Consider the following 23,455-nt stretch of genomic DNA (forward strand, 5'->3'; position numbering starts at 1 on the left):
CTATAGCTAGAGGAATGCATTAGATAATTCAGAACTTGCCAGAGAAAAAATTCAGCCATCATGGATATACATGTAAAAGAAGAAAAGGGAGGTTGGGGAGAGATGTTTTTAAAATAGGCAAATATAGATGATGACACAATAGAGAGCCAGCATGATGTAGTGGTTTCAGCTTTGGACTATGACTCTGGAGACCAGAGTCTGAATCCTTGCTTGGCGATGGAAGCCCATTGGGTGACCTTAGGCAAGTCACACTCTCTCTACCTCAAAGAAAGGCAAAGGCAAACTCCCTCTGAACAAATCTTGCCAAGAAACAACCATGATTTTCCTTGGAGGTCGCCATAAGTCAGAAATGATTTGAAAACACACAACAAGAACATAGCAGCATACAGTGATTTTAATTTACACAGAGATGTAATGGAGACATAAGGGCCAATTCAGATTACCTCTCATTTTTCATGGATAGAAAGTCAGATATGTAAGCATGGTTTTTTAAAAAGAGAAAAATGAATAAAAACATGGAAGACAAACAAGATAGTCAACCAAATGAGAAATTGACATGAGTTTTTAAAAGGAAGACACAAGATTTTTTTCTTAGTTAGCATTTGAGCTTGTATGCTATTTAGGTATCAGAATCTAACTTTTTCTTAATGTTTTATCTACAGTATTCTTAAATCACAACCCAGTATGTTTCTGCAAAACAGAGTTGATGGTGAACCAGGGGATGTACCTAGTATTAAAAGTCCCTATGGGTGAAACAAATAGAGTTGCCTGCTAGGGTCATAGCATTCGTGACCTGCTGCTGGCACAGTTGAGAATAGAGCAGCCAGAATCAGTTTGAAGGGGTTACAGAGGGTTAAAAGCCCATGACCAGAAGGAGAAGAGAGCCTGTGTTTAAAACAAAATTTAAAAAGCAGCAAACAATTTACACTGCACAGGAAATTGGTTTCAGGACCTTCCTCTCTGGTGAATACCAAAATCCATTGATGCTCAAGTTGCATTATATGCAATGACATATTAAAATTGTGTCACTTATATAAAATGGCAAAATCAAGGTTCACTTTTTAGAATTTCTCCCCCTGAATATTTTCAAATTGTGGATAGCTGAATCCATGGATGTAGAATCCGTGAATACAGAGGGCCAACTGCACGGCCCTTAATTATGAAAATAACAGGTGAATGGAATGGTATAATAAAACAATGTGATAGCACAAGCATTTTGTTCTATATCTCAGATACTGAATCTCAAGCCTTTCTTCAGCCTTAAGAGGACAGTTTATGAACCTGCCTGCTCTTTGAGACTCAGCAGATGTCAGAAAGATAAATGTCTGTATTGGTTTCACCTGGCTGAATTAGAATGGTCACAAGAAAAAGAGAATATTTCACAGTCACACTGAATTCAGCTTATGGTGGCTAAATGGAAAAGTGGTCATTGCTCCTGTACTGTTAATAGTTCTATGAAAGATGGAAATTCAGCTGGTACAATTAGTACCAGGTTCAGATTGTTACTGGTGAAATTCTCGGTTCCATTCTACTATTAAAGTAATCCCTGACCACTTTCATGCAGCTATTGCAAACTGGGTCAACCACAGGGACATAGATCAAGCCTTAGCTAAGTTTATAGAAGACCTACTCAAATTAATGCCCTCGAAGTAGTCTCTGTGATTTCAGTGGATATATTCTAAACATGATCAAATTTGGATTCAGCCCAGAGCCAATCAAACCAACAGGCCAGTTTGAGTACATCACTAAGAGTCATGCTGAACTCTCTACTTCTGATTATAGTATATCCAGCCAAAGTGAATGAATAATTTTGCACTGCATAATTATTCACTGAATTGCGTACCTTCCATTTGAACAATGCTCAGGGGCAGCTGGCCATTTCCTCACATTGATTCAGTATCTGAATTCACTCAATGTAATTGTGAGAGCCAGTGATTTTTTTCCTCATTTTTAACCATGGGAAGCCATTCAATGTGATCATGGAATGTTTACTATTCTAGTGAATTTAAAATTCACTAAAATTTAAAAGCATCACTGGGTCTATTTCAATTGTCTTCACTTATGTGGAGACTTTTTTTAAAAAGCAGAGCTCAACTAGATACAATTAAATTAGGTGCACATATATACAATTGGTGATATTTGTGTTTGTTTTTTTGTTTGTTTGTTTGTTTGTTTTTCAGGGAGAAGGGGAATTACAATGCTGTATAGTACATGAAAGGCTTTACTTTCCTGATTGACCAAGTGAAAAACCTTCTTACCAGGTTTCTTATAACATCTCCTGAAGCTGGTGGAAATGCATTGATTGCCAAAAATGGGGGCTAAAACAGAGAGGAAAGACATAATCAAGAAGAGGGTGTTGAGGGAGTCCCTAGAGCTGTGACTCCATTAGGGTGCAGAAACAAATAAGGGCTTTGAAATTATTAACCTTTCTTTTACTGGGGGCTCATAGGGCCTGCCTGAGGCATTGTTCCTATTAAAATCAGGCTACCAGAACATTGGCTGGGTGCACTGTTTGGAAGGTAATTTTCTCTTGTCACATTCACATAAAATAATTGTGTGTGCAATCCAAGTTGTGATCAGAGCCATGTTTTGTTCATTTAATTGCCTTGGTTACGGGGACACTATTGTAAGAAAGCTATCACCTACTATACTAAAAGAAATACATACGCAATAAAATCATAACACAGACTATCCTGTGGCTGTCACTGAAAGAAAGCATTTACGTCTCTGTGTGTGCAGATGTGTACGTGCATATGTATGTGTGATGCCAGCTGCAGAAGACACAGATTGTTTACTCATCTATTGATAGTTTTAAAATGTGATTTCCATGAACATTAGTCAAGTTAAAAACTCAGTTGCTCAATTATTCTGATGCGAAAAGGAAAAAAAAGCCAACTAGCAGAAGCGTACAAAAGAAATGCAGCTGCAGCTGAAGCAAATTCATTTTTATATTGGAGCAATATATTCATGGAATATGTTTTGGGGCAACTTTGCCCCACTCTAATAACAGGCTCTGAGTAAATAATATGGCAAACAACAATGAATAGCTCCAATCCATAGAATAGAGTTATGTATTGGAGGTACACAGTAAAAAGAAACACACATAACCCATGCTACATTTAATTTTTATGATTTCTGGTCGTTAGGATGCAGATCAGATTTTTTTTTCTGCTCAGCTGTTCCAGATTGCAACTCACTGAGTTCATATACAACCTTTCTGTGAATTTATTATTTCCTAGCCATATGGATAGCACTTGTTGATGTGATGGTACAATAGGGATAAAATCTGTGGAACATTTAAAAGCTCATTAGGTGTATATTGAAAATAATTCCAACTCCCTCCTCTGCAACTCTTAGGGTGTGAGGAGCACCTGCCCCACTGTGGTGCCCTTATCAGTATTGCTGGACTGATGTCAGGACTAAAGGGTTGATTAGGGCTTTATTAGCCCAAAGCACCTTCCTTTACTTTTACTCATAGGAAGTTATTCCATTCCATTTTTTACTTCTTATATGGAATACTTAAGGAAAGTACTGGAATAAGGGGCATGCTATCCCCTTTCCTGATAATCTCAGGCAACTGGATTCAACCCTACTTTTATCAATCTAGCTGCATTTGAGCTCTGTCTTACTAACATGAGGTTGACCTCTGGGTAAAAGTTAGAATTTTTGAAAATAGTGGATGGTTAGCTGAGTGGTAGCACACATCTTGATACATATTGACAGTTATTGCTGTATAACTCTTTTAGAAAAGCCTCCAGCTTTTATATAAACACAGCTCATCATATTTGTGTTCCCAGAGATTTGTGTTTACCAGATTTCACAAGTGGCCACAGCTCGAAGTTCTGTGTTAACTCTAATTTAACAGCTAACATTAGGGGCTGTCTGGTACTATATTTTTTTTAATGCCTGTACTATTTAATCTTTAACCTCACACAAATGCCAAGCATAATAGGTAACTATTGTTTCCCATAGAGCCAGGGGTGGTGTAGTGGTTTGAATTTTGGACTAGGGCTCTGAATCCCCACTCTACCATGGAAACCCACTGTGTGGCCTGAATGAGGAAAACAATGACAAATCTGTCTGAACTTGCCAATAAAACTTTCTAATTAGGGTTTCTATAAATCAGAAATGACTTGAAGGCACACAACAACCAATTGTTTGCCATCTTATTATAGCAGACATGTTTTGTCTTACATGTGGCAAAGCAAAACTTTGAGCCCAAGCCAGCAACACATCCATTGAACCATGTTGACTTCCATGTAACATCTGATCAGATACTGCAAATTATTAATGATGTAAGGCCAGAAATGTGATAACTATCCAGAAAAAAAATCCTTGTATTTGCATAATAGGAAAATATTGTATTAGTAAATAGCAGTATAATAAATTTGAAATATATAATACTGCATACCTCTACTTTCTCACCTTGGGGTAGTAGTCATAAATGGCTGTAGCTGTATGGGTTTACAGGAAATTAATTACTTTTCATTTCTATAGTCCTTTAGTGCATGAAGCATTTTATTTTTATTGCTACTCTCCTCCCAGAAACCTGTATGACGTAGGTGAAGAGGATGAGAGAGAGATTTGTCCAAGACCACTGAGTTCTGTGGCTGAACAGAGATTTTTTAATCTCTAGCACCCAAGCCCAGCACACGATGTTTAGAGATGCAGCCCATGTTTATATAGTAGGAGCATTTAAATCCTGTTGGCACAGAATCAAAAGTGAAGGCCTAGCTTGAAGTTGCTCTAAACAACGTTACTGCTTCCATTTTGCATAAGACACAGTCCTCTGTGCCACTTGCTTTCTTCTGCTTGCAAACTACCATTCCTTCTCCATAGTTTTCATTCATTTCTTTCCTCAAGCTGAAAACAAACAAGGGAGGAAATGCTACAGCACACCAGGGACTCAGCTGAAGCCCCAAAGACAGGAGCCGTTTGCAATGCTTCTTCTTTCTCCATAAATACAGCTGAGACTATGACTGGATAATTGGCTAAGTGCCTGTCAGCTTAATAACGGAGAGGGTGAGGGAGATTTGTACTTACTATTCAAAGCCACGGATGCTTCCTGCCAGTGGATTTCAACATGGGTTTTGTTTGCTAAGTTACTAAGGAATGTGAATGGACACAGGTTTTGGAGGAGTTTCCTCCCCTGCCCTGCTCCTACACACAATGATTGGTGTGAAGGGGAAAAAAAAACAGTAGGGAAGAAACAATATGGAAGATAATAGAATTCATCCAGGCCTTATGCGGTCATCTGTCATAATTCTTTTTTTAGATGGACAGATCTTTAGTTTGCAGTGGTGACCAAGCCTATATGGTTAGCAATATTGAATTTTAAAAAGGATATTTCTATGTACTTAAGAAAGGCAGAGACTGGGATCCCATCACTGGGATCACTGCAACTCTGGGGTGGACAAAGATGACCAGGTTTTCCTAACACGTAAATTGTTGAAGGCAGATCATTGTGCTATGGGTCACAAATCTGTGTGAGCACTTTTTCACAAACTATATTTGATGAAAAGGCAGAACACCCATTCTCCATCCCATTCCACAGAATTACTCCATGTTTTTTTCAGCTGGTTTTAGAAGCTGATCATGCATTTGGTAGGTTTAATTTAAATTTCTCTCTTCTGCCTCAAATTCTTTTTTGTTCCTTGCTCATTTTTCTCTCCTTGTGCCTGCTCTTTTCTGCTAGTTTTGCTTTCCTCTGTTCTTCTCTACCTTCCCAGATACTAGGAGGGTATTATCTTTCACTTGTTCATTCTTAAAGTTACCATGTTCTAGTTAGTCAGATCTGGGCTTCCATGTTTGCATATTTTTTGTTCATTGTGCAAGCCATGTGGGATGTCATGAAAGGTTTGACTAAGACAGACAGATAGCATTAATTTTCTGTTTAGAGTATTTACAAAGAAAACAAAACAAAAAAGAGATTTAGCTTCTTTGACATATAATACAAAGGGATGAACAGCTTTCATTTTAAAGAGTTTTGTGTATTCCCATGATCCCTTTTATTTTCCACCTTTTCTCCTCAAAATGGAATCTGCATTACAGTAATGAGGTTCTTGCTACTTGAATAATTATGGTTTCCCACTCAGGAATCTTGGGTTTTGTGGTTTGCTGAGGCACTGAAAATTCTCTTTTGGTTTGCTCTCTCCAGAACAACAGTTCATTCAGATATTCTGGGTATTGTGTTCATTACATAATGAAATTGATTTCATTTTCAGTCCCATTCTTCTTCAGAGTTCCTTTTTATTTTCTCACCTAAACCTACTCAAGGATTCCTTTATGACAGATAGTGCACTGTATAGTGCAAATATAAAAACTGATGTAACTACACTGTGCAGATATAACATTAGTCTGAGTAGTCAAGGTAGACCATGTAAACAGGAAGCAAGTGACATGGCTAGAAGTCAACTGCGCAACATGGCAACTGTATCTTCCATTATTTTTAGTGCTCACTGTTTTTTTCTCCCACTGCCTCCATCAGTAACTTGGACTTTCTTTCCCCTGTCTTAAATTTCAGGCAGCATTTTATGGAGACACACTTGAAGTCAAGAACAAACAATGTCCACCAGGAAGCTACTTTACACAGGAGAACCTGTGTTGATCTACCAGTGAGAAAAACCTACAGTTTGAACAGAATTGCCCTTTAGTTGTCATTGTGTGCTTTCAATTCATTTCTACCTTATAGTGACCCTAAGCCAAACCTATTATGGGGTTTTCTTGGCAAGCTTCTTCACAGGGGGGTTGTTATTGCCATCCTCTGAGGCGGAGTATAAATAATAATAATAATAATAATAATAATAATAATAATAATAATAATAATACTTTATTCTTATATACCGCTATTCCTTTTTCAAGATCATAGCGGTGTACATGTTAAAAACAGTATAAAAACAGCAAAAACAGCATTAAAACATCAAATAACAATCTAAAAAAAGATAATAAAACATCAGCTCATGGGGGGAAAGCTTGACGGAAAAGGAAAGTTTTTAGCATCCTCTTAAATCCATCAAGGGATGAGGCTGTGCGGAGCTCGTCGGGCAGGGTATTCCATAATCTGGGTGCTGAGATTGAAAATGCCCTCTGTGTTGCACTATAATGTGCACTTGGAATAGACAAGAGATGTTTCCCACCCAACCTGAGAGTGCGGGGCGGATTGTATGGGGAGAGGCGGTCCTCCAAGTACCCTGGGCCCAAGCCATTTAGGGCTTTATAGGTAATAACCAACACCTTGTATTGCGCTCGGAAGCGAATGGGCAGCCAATGGAGGTCTTTCAATACAGGTGTTATATGACTGGCCCTGGAGCATCCAGTGACCAGTCTAGCAGCCATGTTCTGCACCAATTGTAGCTTCCGAGTTTGGTACAAGGGTTGCCCCATGTAGAGCGCGTTTACAGAAGTCCAAACGAGAGGTTACCAGAGCGTGTACCACGGTTTCAAGGTCAGCCCGGCCCAGGAAGGGACGCAGCTGGCGTATCAGCCGAAGCTGAAAACAGGTGCTCCTGACCGTCGCATCCACCTGAGATGTGAGGTGGAGCGACGAGTCCAGGAGCACCCCCAGGCTGCGAACAGAGTCCTTCACAGGGAGCGTGACCCCATTCAGGACAGGTGGAACAATTTCCTTCCCCGGACCAGGAGAACCTATCACCAGTACTTCCGTTTTCTCCGGATTCAAACTGAGTCTGTTTTCCCTCATCCAGCCCATTACTGACTCCAAGCAGGCATTTAGAGGAGAGATTACTGACTCCAAGCAGGCATTTAGAGGAGAGATAATAAAAGCTTTATTTCTAGCCCACCTTTCCAGAGATCAAGGCAGGTTACAATGGTGGATTTTGCAATCCAACAACATACAATTTACAATAAAAACATTGTCAGAAATTTACAATTACATTATATAAAACATTATATAAAACAACAACAACAATAACAATTCCAAGCTAGCAGCAATTGTAACAACGGTGAGGGGGAGAGGGATCACAACACAGCTATTGGGGGTATGCCTGTTTGAAAAGATACGTTTTCAGCCCTTTTTTAAATTGGGCCAGGGAGGGGGTCGAGCGGAGCTCGTCGGGGATCAAGTTCCAGAGCTTAGGGGCCGAGGTGGAAAAGGCCCTTTGTGTAGTGATGGCTTGTCTAGCATCTGGAACTCTTAGGAGATGTTTATCACCCGATCTGAGAGTGCGGGGCGGATTATATGGGGAGAGGCGGTCCTCTAAGTACCCTGGGCCCAAGCCATTTAGGGCTTTATAGGTGATAACCAACACCTTGTATTGTGCCCAGAGCGAATAGGCAGCCAATGTAGATCTTTAAGTACCGGTGTTATATGGCTGGCCCTGGAAGATCCAGTGACCAGCCTTGCTGCCATATTCTGGACCAGTTGAAGCTTCTGGGTTTGGTACAAGGGTTGCCCCATGTAAAGCGCATTGCAGAAATCCAAACGAGAGGTTACCAGAGCATGTACCACTGTTTCAAGGTCCCCCCGTCCCAGGTAGGGTTGCAGCTGGCGTATCAACCGAAGCTGATAACAGGTACTCCTGACCGTCGCATCCACGGTCGCATCCACGGGCACGATTTGCCCAGAATCACTCAGTGGGTTTCCATGTCTGAAATGGGATTTGAGCCCTGGTCTCCAAAGTCATAGTCCAATACTCAAAGCATTACACCACACTGGCAAGTATTTTGATTAAAACTACAAAAAAAAAAAAAAAAAAAAAAAGATATTCCATCTAAACACTGGGAAGAACTTCCTTACTATATGAGCTGTCTACAGTGGAAAAAACTGTATATGTATGTATTTATACCGGATATTGGGGGTTTAGGTTTAAGTTTCACAGACACAAGGCTATCAAGAAAACAGGCAGATAGACACACAGATTTTTATTATTACATAACATAGACTGGTGTGTGTGCATTAGGGATATGAAGAATATTCTTATCCTTGATGACACAGGCTGTCTCAACATGTTAAGACAACCTGTCAAAAATCATCAGCCTCTGTAAGAGTTCTCACTTCCAATATGAGAAGAGTCTTTTTTTATGTCAATTTTTTTTGTAATTTATGCAGAAAGTCCCTGCACAAAACTACAGCTTTCACTTTTGTGAAACACAGAAAGACTAGATGGTTGGTGAAAAAAGATGCAAATAACCCACCCACTGTTTCTGATTTATACAAGTCCATGTAACAAGACAGCAAACTTCATAGTTTATGATATATGTATACAATCTGTGCCACAGTTTGTACAAATTTTGCAGATGTAAAAACAGTGGTTGAGAGCACTAGTAAATATCTTGCTTTTGGATAGATGAGGAGAAGAAATTTAATGTTTCTCATTCTTGTGCACAAGAATGAAACAAGTGAGGATTTACACTCCTACTGTGTTTGTGTTGCTGATCCTCTATTCTGCAAATAAATTACTCCTTGAGGTCAAGGGGGATATCCAACAGAGATGCAAGCATAAGCTAAACTAATTTGAGACCATTTTTGTTCACAGGATTCATCTATAAAGTATTGGAAGTATAGTTTCAAATGCTCTTTGGGTACCTTGCATGGCTGTATCAATTTTAATGCCAGCTAAGTAGAGAAACATATGGTACTTTGCATCAAACTGAAGTGTGTATGCAGGCTCAGGGGAGCAGGTTGAACCAACACAATCTGACACAGTTTCTCCTCCTTCACTTTCTTTGACATAAGTTATAGATTTTGTATTATAATGCTGCATATATATCAATCAGCAAAGTCTTCTTTTGTTCTTTTCCTATGCAACTGTCACCTATACAAGCTGCTGGAAGTGTACAGTTTGGGTGTGCATATTTCAGATTCCAGGCAGGTACTATTTTCAACTCCTCCATTAGAAAATATATTTTACAAATTTTTCTCCTGCTAGGGCTGTACATCTTGAATAATCTTATCTCCCCAGGAATACATACTAAAAGTTTTAGTACTATATTAAAGGTATATAAGGTTCCATCAGCAAAACTACATGTACTCTCCAGCATCATCTCTCGTATATGTGTGTGTGCATATACATAAAAATATAAATATTTGCATACACCTATCTAGCTATCTCTTGCAGTGTTCAAACCAAATCACATAAGAAATGCCTATTCTTTCCTTCTGTCCGTGTCTAAATAGGTATTTCCCACTGCACTTTGATAAGCTATGTTGTAAGAGTTTTCACACAAGAGGCTTTTGGGTATGGTATTATATGAAAAAACTTCTAAGTGTGTGGTAGTTTTGTCAGATGTTTGTGAATGTTTTTTGTTCTGCAGATTCACAGAGGTTTGGCTTTTCCTGCATGATACATTCAGCTGTACTATCTTCAACCACTCTTATTACAGAGTGATAGCTATAGAATTATATGATGGTAAACAACATTCCCTGTTTCAAAACATCGAGAAGGTTTCCCCCTCCTTTGTCACTGGTTTGCTGAATTTCAGTAGCATTGCATCACAGTTTCTCTTTCATCCCCTGGTTCTTTACCTCTGAAACCCAGCTGAAGAAAAGAAGGTCCCTCAAAGAAAAACTGGGGCAGGGGATAGTTGATAAAGAGACAAGGGGCTTAACAGCTAGAAATCATGTGACATAGTATGTCCCTGTTAGAACCTATCCAGATTCATTCTTACACACACACACATTAAAAAATAACACTATCAATCAAATACCCACATTGTATCAATCCTGCATTTCGAAACACTGTTGAGGAACTTTAATTTATAATGACATGCAAGATGCAGAATGTATGACCATGTTATACATATTTTTCCTGCATAGCAGAAGTTACATTATACCTTAGAATTTTGAGATGTAGATATAGGATAACAATGTAAAATGTGAATGCTATAAATACATTTTATTACCTCTTACAGAGGGAGCTGGCCCTCTGTATCCACGGATTTTTTATCCACAGATTGAAGCATCCATGACTTCAAAATATTTTAAAAATATATAAGTTCTAAAAACCAAACCTTGATTTTGCCATTTTATGAGAGGGACACCATTTTATTATCCATTGTAGTTGATGGGACATGAACATCTATAGATTTTGGTATCCATGGGAAGGGGAGTCCTAGAGCCAACCCTCAGCAGATACCAAGGGCCCACTGTATCGTGGTTTGCATGTTGGACTAGGACTCTGGACACCAAGCTTCGAATCTCTGATCAGCCATGAAAACCAACTGGGTGACCTTAGGCAAGTCACACTCTATTAGCTTCAGGAGAAGGCAAAGGCAAACCTCCTCTGATCAAATCTTGCTAACAAAACCTCATGATAGGGTCACCTTAGGGTCTCCGTAAGTCAGAGGTTATTTTAAGGTACACATCAACAAACAACCCAGGGAGCTAAGTTTTGCACAGCTCCCCACTGAGCATTAATTTAATAGTAAACATAGCTATCCCTTAGATAATATGTGATCTGGTCCTGAATTTTAAATCAATAGAAAGTCATGTCTGGGTTACCTCCAGCTCACCTGCACAAATCCAAGTTCAACTCAAGAATGTATTGCACACCAAAGTATTGCATTGTGCTATGACTGAGTCACATGAAGACAGGTAAGAGCTCAAGCATTTAATACGAAAACATCCTTACTGAGCTAGGTAAAATGTTGTACTTGAATTTTGATGATAGATAAAATCCTGGTTTTGAGGCTCCCCTATTTCATTCAAATAAGAATGCCCTTTATTTTGTAGTCATGACAGTAAATTTAAGCCGCTTTATAACCTGAGCATGTATATAGCCAATCTTTAATGAAATGCTCTCTACTGCATTTCCTGTTATAAAGTTATGCTAATAAAAGCTATAATCTATGCAGCTCTCAATTTTCCTTTATCTGGATTGTGCAGGACACAAACTTTGTTTTAATGCCATGTTACTGTTCTGCTTGAAGAAGCTTTATCCACATGCACAGCTCCAAAAATATCAATAAAATATCTGAAGGCCAAAAGGCATTGCATTCATGTTATTACTGGAAATTTAATCCTAGCTGTTCTTTGAAGGCACACTTGCAACTTTCATAAAATGAATGCCTTTAGGCTGAAATTTCTCAATTATATTGTACCTCACATTTTTAATCTTTGTTAAAATTAGAAGCTGGCCATTCATTCTTAGAACAGCCGATTTTGCCCTTTATTTTGATTTCCTCCTCATCTTCCACAGATATTTTGTTTAATAGCAATCCTACAACTAAAACAAAAGCAAAAAAATATGCCCTGATCCTCCTTGATGTGAAACATCTGGAAGATGCTAAATGCTGCCATCTCTCCACAACCCCTTTCTGCCCACACTTGAGAGCAGGGCACAGAGGGCCTATGGAACAAAGGAAGAAATACTGAGTGGAACAGAGGCAGCATGGTATCATGGTTTGAGTGTTGGACTAGAACACTGGGAGACCAGGGTTTGAATCCCCACTTGATCATCAAACCCACTGGATGACCTTGTTCAAGTCACATGCTCTCAGGCTCAGGAGAAGGCAAGGACAAAACCCCTCTCAACAAATTCCTCAGAGAAAATGTCATGTCCTTAGGGGCACCATAAGTCAAAAATGAAATGAAGGCACGCAACAACAACAATTGAATGAAAAGGAAAAATCAAGTGGACTAACCAATATGTCCATCTGTTCCCCCCTTCTGCTTTCCCCAAAAGTGAGGGCAAGCTGACAACAAGATCCTGCTGCCAGACTCAAATTTTCTTAATTACCAAACAATGGGTGGGTGGGAAGGAGGGGTTTTAGTATATATTACATTCCTTCCACCACATTTTGTAGGAAGAGGGATGCCCCCCTCTCATCCTAGAATCATTTCCCATGCACTCCTCCCTGCCTTTCCTCTAATGAGACAGTAAGCATTCCAGAACCTCAGGGATAGTAGTATCCTACATAAATGTGACCTTGGTCACTGGCTACTCCAGTGGGAAGTACATGTTGCTCTGCTGTGTAGCTGACATGGGAATACCTCCTTATAATGTTTTATGTATATATCTATCATTTCTGTCCCACTATACAGTTGGCTCTCCATATCCATGAATTCCTTATCCACTGATTAAACCATGTATGGGTTGAAATTTTAAAAAAATATATAAATTCCAAAAAGCAAACCTTGATTTTGCTATTTTATATAAGGGGCTTTATTTTATTACACCATTGTATTTAATGGGACATCAGCATCCATGGCTTTTGGTATCCACCGAGGGTTCTGGAACCAAATCCCAATGGATGCTAAGAGCCCACTGTAGTTCAGGGCAGAGGAGAACAATAGAGAAAGAGAATTCTACTCTTATCAAGTACCAGACTGTCAAATAGACTCTAACTACTACCCCATTATTCTTCTCTCTAAAGATGATTGGCATTCTTTTTCTTTTTTAAAAAATTTGTAGCTTGAGTGTCTGCATAGCTCAGTGGAAGATTGCTCAAATATTGTTTCTGTGGGTCACCTTCCACACACAAGTCACAGAAGCCCAAACAGATTTAGCAGTTGCCTAAAGGGAGGAATGACTGTTCTTCGTGAAGAATTATAACTACACCTTGTATAAGCAAAATGCTCTCTTCTCTAATAACTCAACAGCTTTCATGGTGTAATCGAAGATAGTTAATTTGAACTCACTATCAGCTCCCAGATAAATGTTTTTTCAACCCTTGAACTGCTGCTAATTGTAAGAGGAATGGGTATTTAGCACAGTATCTTTTCAGTAACTGATGGAGGAGACATATACCTGATGTGGCAGAGACCAGATAAATGAGGGAAAAAGTCAGCCCTCTTTAGACACTTTAAGATACAGAATGCTGTGGTGGACCAAATTTCAGACAGGTCCAGCAGGAGGTCAAAAAGCAGGAAGCTGAGTCTAATCACTAGATGGCAAGTCTAAAAGATTAGAAGAACACAGTTTTCCTCTTAACCATTTCTCTGCACTGTAGATTTCTGTCTCTCCTTGTGCTAACCTACTTTTTAAAAGAGGGGAAAAAGGTAATACTACATAACATTCTATGTTATGTTAACTCTACATAATTGTAAATAATTCCTCATTCATCTAGGCACAAATGATCACTGGATCTGGAAGGAAAAGTCAACCAAAGGTCACAATGGCCATATGGAACACCTGAACACAGATGCAGTAAGCCACTAAACACTATATGCTGACCAGCCACAACAGGAGGGGACCAATACCTTCATGCCCAATTTGTGGGATTTCCAGAGTCATTTGGTTGAAACTATGAAAAGCAGAAGGCCAAATTAGATGGTGCTTGGAGCTTTTTTATGTTCTTATGGAAGCAGAGCTATGTTTCAAAATATGTTGGATCAGACCAGCCCAAACAGTAGCAATATTATTTAAAGAAAAGCCACAGCTAGTATTGTGAGCAAAGATACAGCTGCAAAAGATTAATCCTTTCACAGACCTTGTATTAAAGTAAATCAGCTTATGATATACTTCTTACACCTCAATTACAATAAATGTAACCAAACAGTTGCAGTCACACAGCAAAATGAATGAAGATGTCCTTTGTTAATTTGGAACCAAAATGTAATTAGCTAACATTGCTGGTTAAAGGAATTATCTACAAACCAATAGTGTCACTAGGGAGGTGTGGGGACTTTGGAAGGCTTCAGGCAACACCACTGAAGGGGGGTGACACCACAGAATGGAGGTGACACCGGTGAGTGCTTCCCACCTTCCTGCTGCACACCACAGCACATGCCAGGGAGGGAGAGGACTCGCCCCTCCCATCCCAGCTTTAAATTACAGTAAAGTCATGTGGGACAGGGAGGAAGAAGACCTGGTGCCCCACCATCCCTGCCCTGTGCAACTTTAGTTTAGAGTATAGCCATGCGGGGTGGAGAAGGAGAGGGCCCAGCTCTCCCTTGTTCTTGCCCTGCACAGCTTTATTCTGAAGTAAAGCCATGTGGGGCAGGGAGTTGGGAGTGGGCCCTTTTGGCTCTGCCCCAAAGCCCCACCCCCAAAGCTCAGCTTCCCAAACCAGGTGACACTCTGGTGTGGGGCACCACTGCTACAAACAACTAGTTATTATCAATTGCTTGCATTCTGATTCTGCATATAGATCAGGACCCATCAAATATTGTAAGGAAAAAAAATCTGACTCCAGATAAGACTTTATACAGACTTTATACAGAGCAGACCTCTTGCCTAACCTGTTTGGGAAGACTTCATTACATTATTAATGTAATAAAGCAAAGGTATTATATTGATCCTGTATACAGTATATGAGTATTTATTTTTTACATTCAGTTGACTTGACTCTCTGATTACAGTTGCTCTGGGCAATATTTGTGTTTTATCTCTAATCCAGATTAAGGATTGACATATTTCTGTTATATATATATAACTGCTTACATTTTGTTTTTAGCATTGTACTCATCCCAGATTTGAAATTCAATATCAGCTGTGCCTTCTATCAAATTACTAGATTCCCATAAATCCCACTGAAATGCGAAAATACAATTAACCCCAAAGTCTTTCTCCTTTGTGTCCCCAAGTGGAAGAAATGATCTAGCGGTAGATAACTCTCACATTTCTCCCAGAATGACTGTGATTAAGTTTTATAAGAATAGATTTTTTTACATTCAAATGTGTATATATGTTGCCTTTGATACTATTCACTTTTGAATGTGTACCCCTGAGAATATCAACATCAAGTTTAGCTTCGACTTCAAACATCATCATTGGTTCAAGTTAGCATCACTTTTATCAGTTCAGTTTGTTATTCTGCCTTCTTTAAATAATCTATTGGATCAAACTGTACTAACTAAAATAAATACCTAGAGTGCATACTGAATACAAGTTTTCTGTCAGAAGTATTTCTCATTGTTTTCCTGCTACTCAGGATCCTAAGGGCGGGGGGAAGGGGGGAGGAACTTCCACTTTCCAATCCCTTGTGTTTCATACTAGCCAGTATAAAACAGGGGCAAAGTAGTTTTACATTATTACATTTCTGCTGTGCAGAGGAATTTTCATTTTCTGCAATTAAGCTCAGAGGAAGGTAAATATCTTTGTCAGCTCCAAGATAAGTATACATTCTAGGTACTATAACTGATGGGATACAGGATCTATGAGATGCCTCAAACACCTCCCTGAAACATCCCATTATTGTCCCTATTATCAACAGAACACCATCAGTGAAATGTTCTGCTAGCACACTAGATCCCTCTTTCTCTCTGCCTGAGGAAAAGCAGGCCTGTAGCATTCTACAGCCCCTTGGGCACCTTCAGAGAGTACCACAGGATTGTTCCCAACTTTCATTTATCACCACAGGTCCTTGTTATAAGACCATTGCTTGATAATCCAGTTACTGTCCATTCTTCTGATATGCTTAAAAGAGACAAGGCCAACATGTCCCAACTTGCGTCTATTTCTGTCACTGTTCTGGATAAAAACAGAAGAGCATAATGCTTTATTCAAGACAGCATCCTTCATATTACTTTTGTGTGTCTTCATAGATTACTTCTATCATATTGACAGAAAGTTGAAATTCATATTATAAATATAACATGAGATTATTATTTTTGTTCAGAAATTTATACAGATAACCTCAGGGTCTGTATATGTAAAAATGAGTGATATTTTAAGACATGTGAAATGCAAACATTAACTTTCTGTTTGTTACACATACATTTTATACTTGTGTATCTGTTACCTAAAAAGTAAACCTTTTGTATGAAGCAGCCTTCACTCTGTGCATGGAAACAGAATAAACAAATAACATATTTCAAATATTCAGATTATTGATTCTCAAGATCATACCTTTATGGATAACCAATGGAGTAGTTAAAATTTTAGAGGAAACTATACATTTAATTGTCTGTAAAACACCTGTCTTGGACTTGGTTTTCACTATTTGTCACAAAGTGTTCTATTGGAATTTTATTTGTGGCCCTCGTATCATTCATTTCAGCTCTGTTTGCATAATACAGATTGCATATTCATGAAATTCAGCGTGACGACAAATTTGGAGAGAGCGTCCATGAATTTGGTATGCAAAATTCACAAATGGAACACCAACTTGAGTTCACCCAGGGAAAATTAATGAGATTAGATTAATTCATACTTTGCACTGAAAAGTGTTAAGCTGTTAGTATAAAAATGTAGGTAGGTGGGCATAATTGAGGATGTATATACTCACTGTCCCTACATCTATATTCAGTAACACAACAATGCCATGAACTCATGTTTAAAACATACACACATTTATATATAACGCTCTTTTAAGATTCCCAAAGATCTGCGCTTCATTTTGACATTCCACATCCTATGTCAGTAACATTTTCCTCAACTGAGAGAAAAAAAAAACTTACAAATTTACTACAATAGTGAACTAATATTTTTTTCTAAAAGAAAATTCCTGAAACAACACTGAAAAAATATTATTGGCTTCACTGGCAAACACAGGAATCTAAACATAAAATATAAAACTGAATATATAGATTGAAAAGAAATATAAAATCTGTGGACTGGTTTGGACAAAATTTAAACCATGTCTTGCTATTATATTCATTAGTCTACAAAACCTGGACACTCGTGTCCCCACCCCCCACCCCCACCCCATTCCTCTACTTATGAGGAAATGCACACATGAGGAACTGCAAGTTTTGACTTCTTCTTGAACTGATTACAGTTCTCCATTACATCCAAACATGGAAGACTGTTGTTGTTGCTACTGTTGTTTTTTTAAAATGGGTTATGGGATGGAAAACAATTGAGATCAAACTAATTTCAAATCCTAGCACTTCTGTGACCGCTTCAGAAGTGGAAACTTCCAGTCCCATCGCATGCCAATATGTAAGGGTAAGTTTTGGGAATCCATGCAGAAGGATAAGTGTTTGGAAGAAGTGCAAAACCTAGGACAGCTCCAATTACAACCAAGGGACATTATTAGCTGGAAAGCAAAGCAGGTTCAGATAAATGTCTTTGGTTTGAATTCACTGAAGACTGCTATAAATCAGTGGTGGGCACAGTGTGCCCCATGGGCCACATATGCCCCATAGCTATTTTCGCAGGCCTAGAACCCTCTGCTGCCCCTCCCAAGTGGGGAAATACTTTCCTCCCCAAAAATTAACTGATGACATCTGTAGGTATTTGGTACACTTTTACAATTAAAAAAGGGCTCACCGGCACCCAAACATCCCTTCCTCAAAACAAAAACATAAGTGAACCTCTGGCTACTTCTGGGTTTATTTTTGGTGGTGTTATTTTTGCATATCTTGGACATTGGAACAGTGGGTCCTGCAATGAAAAGCAGGTCCCCATGCAATCCAAAGTTAACCACTCTAAATATAAAGGGTGTTAAGATTGCCTCGATGTTCATTCAAATAATGTGTAAATTCATTCTGGAGAAAGCTTTGCCTTCTCCACCAATAAGCGTCTGCCATCTGCACATTTGAAACACAGAACTGCTTCATATATGTGGGATCCTGGACCAATCAGGATCTATGCCTTGCATAGTGAAGCTCTTTGAATGCATGTTGCCTAGGCAGAATGGCTCGCTTTGCTTTCTCCTTCACTGACTGGTTCTGGTTCTCCTTCATTCTGTTGTATTACAGAATGCCTGCCCAGCTTTATGACCACTGATTACAATGGTGCTCAGAGGACTTCGGCATTGCCACTGAAAAGTGTACACAGAAAACTTTAGTTAAGGGCAAAGTTCTCAAAAACATGTGTACATTTGGGGGGGATACCAAATATCTACAAATTTCTGCTTTTAACCCAATATGGAACTGGGGCAGAATGAAAATGCCAGTGGGATTTCTGCAAAATGCAACAGGAACAAGACTGCAAATGTTCACAACTGTAGCTTCCATATACATTATTAATATTCCTCATTTTCCAGGGTATGGAGTGCATGCAGAAATATGACTGAAATACATAGAGGCTGGAGAATGGGAAGTGACTGAAACTCAGATGCCCCTTTTCCCACATTAATTTCTTCACAAATGAACACCTGAGCAGAGCTAGACAGGACCTAGCCACAGCAGCCATGCATAGAGTCATCCATATCTGCTGTGCAAATAAGCAAGAAATTTGTGGAGGTTGAAAATACCAGGACTTATGGACCGTGAGGCTCATAGAGCACTTTTTTTTGGCTTTAAGTGAGTACATTTATGTGCAAAAGTCCCAACAAAGACAGATAAATTAAATTGAATTCCTGTCAGTGGCAGATCTATAAAACATACAGTCCTTTTTGCATCCATTATGTTGGAACTGTTTCCTACAGCTGTATCTTCAGTTGGTTATCTTATTTCAACTGTTGGGCTTGAAAGTTTACACATACTTGTCTAACAGTAGTTGATGTGATGAAAGTAATACGTTTTTTCTGCATAGTGTCTCTCTCTGCTGGATGCCAATATAAACTGCATAGACTCTCTTCCCCCTCCTCTGTCTGATTCTCTATCCCCCCCCCCCTTTCTCTCTCTTTAGCCCACTCCGTCCTTTCTTCCCTCCCCTGGAGGCCAGCTTACACAAAATGCCAATATATATTCTTAAAACACACACATACACACATTCTAGCATCTCACACAAAAAGATGGAATCTGGATATGCACATTCTACATCACTTCCACACAAGCTACACATATCTTCAGAGCAAAGGCATTTGGAGTACCTGGTATCTTTAGACAAACTCCAGGGCTGCAAGGTTAAGTGGGAAATAGAAATCCAATGACCCCTAGCTAGGTAAGTGAGCTTAATGACTTTGCTGCTGCCATATGTACACAGCGGAGCTGAGCATATTCCCTCCTGTGCTATGCTGGAAAGGGAGAAGCCAAGCCAGTACAATTACTGTACCATGCTTTTTTTAAAAAATGGAAGTAGATAAGTAATCATAGGGAAGCCATGCTTGAAAGGGGTTAACAAAGGCACAAATCTCCACAGGGCAGGAGGACAGAAAGAGGACTCAGGAGTCAGAGGCAACACCACTATTAGATGTTTTTGGCTGGGTTGAAGCTTTCTGTCAGGAACGCAAGGCAGATGAATTACTCAGTAAATCCTATTACTCCATGTGGATAAACCTTACATGCAAGTTAACAAGTTTGGAGAGCTGGGGAAAAGATCCTGCTGAAAGGATATTCCAGGATCAGAACAGTCTGCAGTTCATGAGATATAGGACGGGGAAAGAGATTCACACACTTTCCTCAGTTTTGCTTACTGAATCCCCCTGCCTAACATGATTGGGTGCTTGAAATATGAAAAAGGAAGATAATATACAGTGCTCTATCTTCCTGCATCCAGCATCTTTGGAGAAAATGAAGAGCTGAGAGTCACAAGTAAAGGAGCCAACCCCCATTAATATGAGTTCAGGAACACGCCTCCAGTCATTAAACAAAGAGGGAGAGGAAATATCATTGGGGATTGTGTTTCAGAGTTCAGGGCAGCATCTAGTAGTTACCAGGACAAATTCAAGAGACAGAGAGAGAGAGAGAACTTTGCTGCTGTCATTAGCTTTGCCAAGGAACTGCTCTCTGGATGCTTGAGGGTTGTGCACCATCAGCTGTTTCCATGGCTTACACACTTATTCTAAGTCATGTCCTGTAGTTTTATTACAACAGTATGCAGAATGAACACATGTGGGCATGCACCTGCACATACAGGGAACAATTTCCATAGGAACTATTATGGTATTTTAAAGGTAGCATCTTGTGAGAGAACAAATAGTTTTATTGAAATGGATGGGAGAGAGGTTTCATTCATACACTGAAGCAGGCGAGGCTTAGTGCAAACCCAGTTTTGGAAAAGGCAGCCCAAATCAAAACTCTTTTCAGGCATGTGGCATCCCCATCTCTGCCAACCCCCCAAATCACACATACGTCCACAAAACACACTACTACTCCTTCAAGACTAAGCAAAGAAACCAACAACAACAAGGGGAGGGGGGGTCAAGAAAAGATACAACTCAAATAAATCACCCAAAACAAACTGGGGTACTTTTCCAATGAAGAGACCCACTTCAAACTGTCCAACAGTTCTCAAGTCAGAAACACCCGAAGAGTCAACAGTTTGACAGTTTTGTTACAAAACACAGACCAAAAGGGCAAGAAAACCACTTGCTCAGTATATGCCCGAGTATCTGGAGGAGGAGGAAGATAGGAAAAGAGGGGGAGCCAGATAAACACACATTTCCAGGGCTCCTTTCTCTAGGGACTAGCCTTTTAGCTACAATGCGTCTGTGGGCTGGAGAAAGAAGTGGATACTTTCTTTCTCTTGCTACTAAATGCATTTGCCATGTCCCCGCGGTCAATAACGGGCAAGTGGCACGTTTCTTATCTTCTTGCTGCTGCTGGAACTGGAGTAGCAGAGATGGAGAGAACCACCAGCCCCTCAGCCATAAAAACCCTGGAGTTCTTGCGGGAGGGCTCCATCCCAACTGCTTTTGGGGAGATGGGCAACCCTGGCTGTTAGATCTTGGAGCTGGCTAGAAATTCAGTCCCGAAATTCAGTCCCGCCATAAACTGACCCAGGGGGCCTTTCGTTTTCCCCCAAACGTTACCAGACCGTTACTCGAGGATCGGAAAGGCAAGACTGGTTTGGATTAACTGGTCTTTGTGGGGTTACTTTGAACCTAGGGAGAGGGCTCCTCTACTTGAAGCTTTTGTGGACGGGATGAACCCTGAATACCCCCAAAGGAGTATTCCAGGGGAAGCAGACGTCCTCCTTTCCCAGGACCCGTCCTCCATTTCCACCTTCTGTCCGGGAGAAATTCCAAAATGTCTCCCATTTGCAGCAGGGCAAAGAAGGATGGACTGACATTGGCATGGGAGTTTGGAGCTTTTATTTGGCCATGTCCTACATTGCCCCCAAAGGTCCTCCAATTTGAGCAGGGTAAAGGAGCAAGAATGTGTATTTATCTAGCGCTGCATCCAGACTGGGGAAATAATCCGGTTTGGGAGCACCGCTTGATATAACCGGATTATTTCAGCTGGTCTTTGGTCCATTTCCCCCCGGACTGTCCTCCATTTTGGAGGCGAGGACATCTGCTCACCCTGCCCCTGCCCCGTCCCATCACAAAAGGCAACCCCGGATGCCTCCAGCGCTGAGGACCCTGGAAGAAGAAGAACAACAACCACCACCCCCACCCCTCCCCCAGCAAGAGAAAGGCCAGAAGGTTGGCGGCCCTTACCTGAGGATGGCGGTGTCTCCCTGCCGGACGGTGATGTTGTCGGTGCCTCGGTTATAATCCACGCTGCGGACCGGCAGCCCTGTGGGGAGAAGGCAGAGCAGTCTGAGTAGGACCAAAGGGACCTGGCTCCCCTCCGCCTGAGCCCTTCCGAGCATGGCTGCACCGCGGGGCCAAGGAGGGAAAGAGAGAAGGAAGGCAGGCTGGCAGGCAGGCGGCACTGGCCCCTCGCTCTCTCGCTCGCTCTCGGGGACGGGGCTCTTCCAAGTGAGCGGCAGCAGCAGACCAAGAAGAAGCGGGAAGCCAGCAAAGCGGTGGCTAAAATGCCCCCACAACTCCGTCCCTGGCGCTGGAAAGAGCTCTCCTCTGGCTTTGCTTTCCCCTTCTTCTTTTTTCCTTCCTTCCTTCCCTCTCTTCCTCCAGCACTGGACTGGAGAGCTCGAAAGTCCTTATCTATTATCCTGCTTTCCCCGTTGCTGTTGCGGTTCTTAGGAGACTGGAGCTCGACCCCCTCCACCGCCTCAGCTCCTTCCCCGGCGGAGAAAAAGGCGGGAGAAAAAGCGGAGAAGAGAGGGAAAGGACCACAAAAAGGAGGAGGAGGAGGAGGAGGAGGAGGAGGAGGACCAGGAGTCCCAAGCTGAGGGCGAGAAAGAAACGGAGAAGAAGTCCGAAAGAGCGCCCCGAGGGCCAGGGAGAGCCCCCTCAAAGGCGGGGAGTTTCTTGGCTTTGCTGCCTTTGCTGCCTCCTCCTCTTCTTCCTCTTCCTCCTCCTCCTCCGCCTCCTGCTGAAGCGAGCTGCTGAGCAAGTCTCTGAAGGCTGGGCTCCCTTCCTAACCCACTTTCCCAGGCGGAGGGGAGGAGGAGGGAGAAAGGAAGAATGAAAGAGAGAGAGAGAGAGAAGGAGGGAGGGAGGGAAGGAGGGAGAGCGCCTCAGTCCTGGAGGAGGGGAAGAGTGGGGCTCTTCTCAGCCTGACTCAGGTGCAGCTCCTTCTCCATCAGTCCCTTCAGGGCTCTCCCCTTTTGTGATCCCTCGCCTCAACACAAACTCACACAACACACACACTGCCCCCCCCCCTTGGGTTGTCAGGACAACAGCTTCTTTGTGGAGCCCCCTGCGCCATGTCTCCCCCCCTCGCTGCCCAGGGTCCTCCTTTTCCAGGACAGCCTTCCCTCCAAAATGTCCTCCCATTGGAGCAGGACTACAAGACAAATGGGTTTATATTGATAGGAACGGGGTTTTGCTCTTCTTTGGTCATAGGACAGAATAGAATAGAACTTTTATTTCTACCCCGCCTCTCCTGCAGGAGTGAGGCGGCTTATAATACGTGAAAACGTAACAAAATGGT

The 23,455-nt window shown here is 41.0% G+C and overlaps 1 protein-coding gene across 2 annotated transcripts in view; it reads right to left on the reverse strand.

Moving 5' to 3' along the window:
• The window catches only part of LSAMP (limbic system associated membrane protein), a 644,842-nt gene extending 622,120 nt beyond the window's left edge, over nucleotides 1–22,722 (reverse strand). For both annotated transcript variants that reach the window (XM_089512481.1, XM_089512480.1), the window contains exon 1: nucleotides 22,114–22,722. In XM_089512481.1, the coding sequence (XP_089368607.1) occupies nucleotides 22,114–22,268 (155 nt within the window). In that variant the 5' untranslated portion in view covers nucleotides 22,269–22,722. The remainder of the gene's footprint in view (nucleotides 1–22,113) is intronic.
• Between the last annotated feature and the right edge of the window lie 733 nt (nucleotides 22,723–23,455).

Source organism: Sceloporus occidentalis, unplaced genomic scaffold (genome assembly GCF_023333645.1).
Source record: "Sceloporus occidentalis isolate IW3139 unplaced genomic scaffold, rSceOcc1.0.p SCAF_2, whole genome shotgun sequence".
NCBI classification, from domain to species: Eukaryota; Metazoa; Chordata; class Lepidosauria; order Squamata; family Phrynosomatidae; genus Sceloporus; species Sceloporus occidentalis.